This window comes from Rhincodon typus, unplaced genomic scaffold (assembly GCF_021869965.1).
Source record: "Rhincodon typus isolate 14 unplaced genomic scaffold, sRhiTyp1.1 hic_rhity00001260, whole genome shotgun sequence".
Lineage (NCBI taxonomy): Eukaryota > Metazoa > Chordata > Chondrichthyes > Orectolobiformes > Rhincodontidae > Rhincodon > Rhincodon typus.
Window position 1 is genome coordinate 6,796 of NW_025966898.1, and position 4,095 is coordinate 10,890.

At 52.8% G+C, this 4,095-nt stretch overlaps 1 protein-coding gene across 2 annotated transcripts in view; it reads left to right on the forward strand.

The window, feature by feature from the left end:
• kat8 (K(lysine) acetyltransferase 8) overlaps positions 1 to 4,095 on the forward strand; it is a 14,419-nt gene that overhangs the window by 5,821 nt on the left and 4,503 nt on the right. For both annotated transcript variants that reach the window (XM_048592468.1, XM_048592467.1), the window contains exons 5-6: positions 2,957 to 3,121; positions 3,754 to 3,843. In XM_048592468.1, coding sequence (XP_048448425.1) covers positions 2,957 to 3,121; positions 3,754 to 3,843 — 255 coding nt within the window. The remainder of the gene's footprint in view (positions 1 to 2,956; positions 3,122 to 3,753; positions 3,844 to 4,095) is intronic.

The following is a 4,095-nucleotide window of genomic DNA, read 5'->3' on the forward strand; positions in this document are numbered from 1 at the left end:
TTACAATCTCTAAATGGGGGAAATCTTTGCATCCTTAAGTGATTAAATTTTGTGACAAGCCCTGATGTAGCGGGGTTTGATTCCCAACACGCTATCCCAGTGAGGTGGAACTTTGAAATTAGGAGCTGGTGTTAGGCCTTTGAGCCTGCTGTGCTGTTCGTTATAGTCGTGGCTAATTGTTCCCATTTCCTCTCCACACCCTAAGTCCCCATCAGCCCTAAAACCAAACTGTATCTTGCAAGTCTTCAGCACGTACTTTGGCATCACATTCCGGCTCCCAACGTTACTGAACATCGGAATTTGTCTCTCTTTCTATCCGCCACTCCTCGAGTCCGTTTCTGCACATGAGGCACGGAGCGACTGGTTCACAACTCATGAAATCTCTGATTGACCGGTTAAGGACAGCGCTTTAGCAGCGACTGGCAGGAGCAAACGACCATCTCTCTTTAGTTTCGGATATTTGACTGCTGCGACAGAGATGCCACCTCCCATCCTCAGTGGACCCCTCCGAGCCTGTTCGGCTACGCAGAAACCAATCAGAGAGTTGTCGTCAGGCTGATGTCCCCACCAGGCCTGGGGGAGCAGTCAGCCAAACCAATCAACTACGTGTTGCAGGCCGAATCTCAAATCTGGAGGCGTGCGGGAGAGCCAGGCCATCTCCTTTTGCACCTTTCTGCCCACCGCCACTTGCGAAGCAGCAGTGTAAACACTGCTCCCAGTGAGTTGCTTGCCAGGCAGCAGTGTAAACACTGCCCCCCCCCCCCCCCCCCCCAGTGAGTTTCACTCCCTTGCTCTGTAAAAGAACAGAACAATTCCTCTCTGCCCTTCGTTGTAAAGCTGCCCTTTTCCGAATGAGCACCGCGATCGCAGATAACGTCAGGTATAAAGATACAGTCCTCACAGAGGTCATTAACCTTTTAACTGGCTCGACCGCATTTTGGTTGAAGAAACGCAAGTGGGCAGCACAAGCTCAATGGTACAATCCTGAGCTGAGGGATTGAATGTGGCCGGGCAAGCTGAAACTGTTGGGGAAGGAGCAAGTGATGCTGCATCTTTACACATCATCGGTCAGACCACATTTTGGAGTATCGTGTTCAGTTTTGGCCAGAACGATGTTAAAGCTCTAGAGAGAGAGAAGGAGATATGCTCGAACAATATCAGAAATGAGGGATTTTAGATTCCGGGAAGGATTAGAGAGTGTGGGCTTATTCCCATTGGAGCAGAGAAGATTCAGAGGTGACCTTTTTTTTTCCCTCTTTATTCATTCACGGGATGAGGGCGTCGCTGACCAGGCAGCATTTATTGTCCATTCCTAATTGCCCAAAGAGCAGTTAAGAGTCAACCACATTGCTGTGGGTCTGGAGTCACATGTAGGCCCGACCCAGGTAAGGATGGCGGTTTCCGCAGGGGGTTTGGAACCCGGGTCCCCTAAACATTGCCTAGGTCTCTAGATTAATAGCCCAGCGATAATACCACTAGGCCATCGCCTCCCCTTACAGAGTTATGAACAATTTTGGCAGGGTAGGAGCGGATAATCTGTTTCCACCAGTTTGTCCATCAGTAACTCGGGGATCACAATTTCAAGGCCGTCAGCAAGAGAGCTCGGAGTGAGATACAGAGAAACTACTTCCCGCAGGGAGTTGTTAGGATTTGGAGCGAGCTGCCCGAGGCAGGGGGGTGGAATCCAACACCAGGCTTCAAAAGAGAACAGGAATATGTTTGTAGGGGATGAATTTAGAGGGGTACAGAGACCGGGCTGGAGAATGGAGCTAGCCCTTTCCAGTGCAGTACAGACACAACAGGTCGAATGTTGCGGTGAGCCAGGGAGAGCTTTTTGTTTTAATCTCTGGGGCAACAGATTCATGGAGAGGTTGCTGGGTAGCGGGGGAGACGTGGAGAGGTTGTTTCCCAACGTGGGAGAGCAGACGACCATAGGGGCACCATCTCAGAAGAGGCGGAGATGAGGGGGAATTTCTTCTCTGCGAGGGGAGTGAACCCGTGGAATCCTTTCCATGCCGACGGTTGTCGAGCCTGGGTTGTTCAACGCTGAGGTTTTGAATCGTCAGCCTTCCTTTGCAGAATTGTGAAGGATTTCAGGCGATTTCTTCCTTTGATATGTGCAACGCAGTAGTCATACCAGCTGAGATCCACGAGGCAGGAGGGGTAAATAGTCAGTCATTGTGAGCAGAATGCAACGTAAAAGGCAGGACGTCTTGCTACGGTTGTGTAGAGAGTTGTCGGGGCCCTGTCTGCAGCACTGTGTGCGATTTCGATCACTGCATTTAAGGAAGGGTAAGGAAGAAGGCGTTCGGTACGCTTGCCTTTATTGGTCAGTGCGTTGAGCGTAGGGAGTTGGGAGGGTCGTGTTGCAGCTGTGTTGGTGAGGCCACTTTGGGAATACAGTGTTCAATCCCGATCTCCCTGCTACAGGAAGGATGTCGGGAAAGGGGTTCGGAAAAGGGATGTTGGAGAGTTTGAGCTACAGGGAGAGGCTGGGGGCTGTTTTCCCCGGAGCATCGGAGGCTGAGGGGGTGACCTTATAGAGGTTTATAAAAAATCATGAGGGGCATGGATGGGGGGAATAGCTTTTCCCCAGGGTAGGGCGGGGGGGATCCAAAACTAGAGGGGCATAGGTTTAAGGTGAGAGGGGGAAAAGGGAGCTTTGGGGCAACTGTTTCACGCAGAGGGTGGTGCGTGTATGGAACGAGCTGCCAGAGGAAGTGGGTGGGGGCTGGTACAGTTACAGCATTTAAAAGGCATCTGGATGGGATCATGGATAGGAAGGGTTTGGAGGGATATGGGCCAAATGCTGGCAAATGGGACTGGATGAATTTTGGATATTTGGGTCGGCACGGACATGTTGGGCCGAAGGGCCTGTTTCTGTGCTGCACATCTCTATGACTATGAAAGTGTGTCAGTGTCTCTCCGTTCTCTCCCCCCACCCCGTGTCACACAGATCACCAAGGTAAAATACGTGGATAAGATCCAGATTGGGAATTACGAGATTGATGCCTGGTATTTCTCCCCGTTCCCCGAGGATTATGGAAAGCAGCCGAAGCTCTGGGTCTGCGAGTACTGTCTTAAATACATGAAGTTCGAGAGGACCTACCGCTTCCACTTGGTAAGCTGGCTTGGCCGAGGTGGAGGTGGGGAGCACCGAACGGCCCCTCCTGAGGGGTAATTCCCCCATTCCTCCTTCCCAACGGGGTGTCTCTGGGAGTGGGGTTGGACGCCATGCGGGAGGCAGAGGGGCGTGTCTCCCAGACACCCCCACAGTTACTCCCCTGGGGACATCGCTGCTGCTTAATCTGTTCAACTGTTTGTTTCTCTCCCCCCTCCCTGTCTGTCTTTCTCTCTCTCCCTCTCTCTCTCTCTCTCACACTCTCTCTCTCTCTCTCTCTCTCTCTCTCTCTCTCTCTCTCTCTCTCTCTCTCTCTGTCTCTCTGTCACTCTCACTCTCTCTCTCTCTGTCACGTTCTCTCTCTCTCCCTCGCTCGTGTTCTCTCTCTCTCCCTCTCTGTCAATCATTCCCTTTTTATCTGAGTATATGTCTCTGTGTTTCTTTCTCTTTCTCTGTCTCTCTCTCTCTTCCCCTCTGTCTCCATCTGTCACACTCTCTTCCCTCCCTCTCTCTATCAATCCTTCTCTCTTTATCTGAGCCTGTGCCTCTGTGTTTTTCTCTTTGTCTCTCCCTCTCCCTCTCCCTCTCCCTGTGTGTTTTTCTACCCCTGTCGCCCTGTCTCCTTCCCACAGTCACAGTGCCAGTGGAGACAGCCGCCTGGAAAAGAGATCTATCGCAAAACCAACATCTCTGTGTACGAGGTAGATGGGCGAGACCACAAGGTGAGGGCCCCTGGGGAACATGTCAATGCCCTCTGCTGGGGCGGGCTGGGGGTGGTGGAGGGAGTTGTGGGGGGGAGCGCGCGTGGGGTGTGGGTGACGAGCGTCCACAGACCCCTCCGTCTCTCGTGAGACCAAGGGAGCGGGGCACCTTACTCCCGCGCTGCCCAGGGACAGTGCCGAGGGAGCGGGGCGCTGTACTCCCACACTGCCCAGGGACGGTGCCGAGGGAGCGGGGCACTGTAAGGCGCCGTA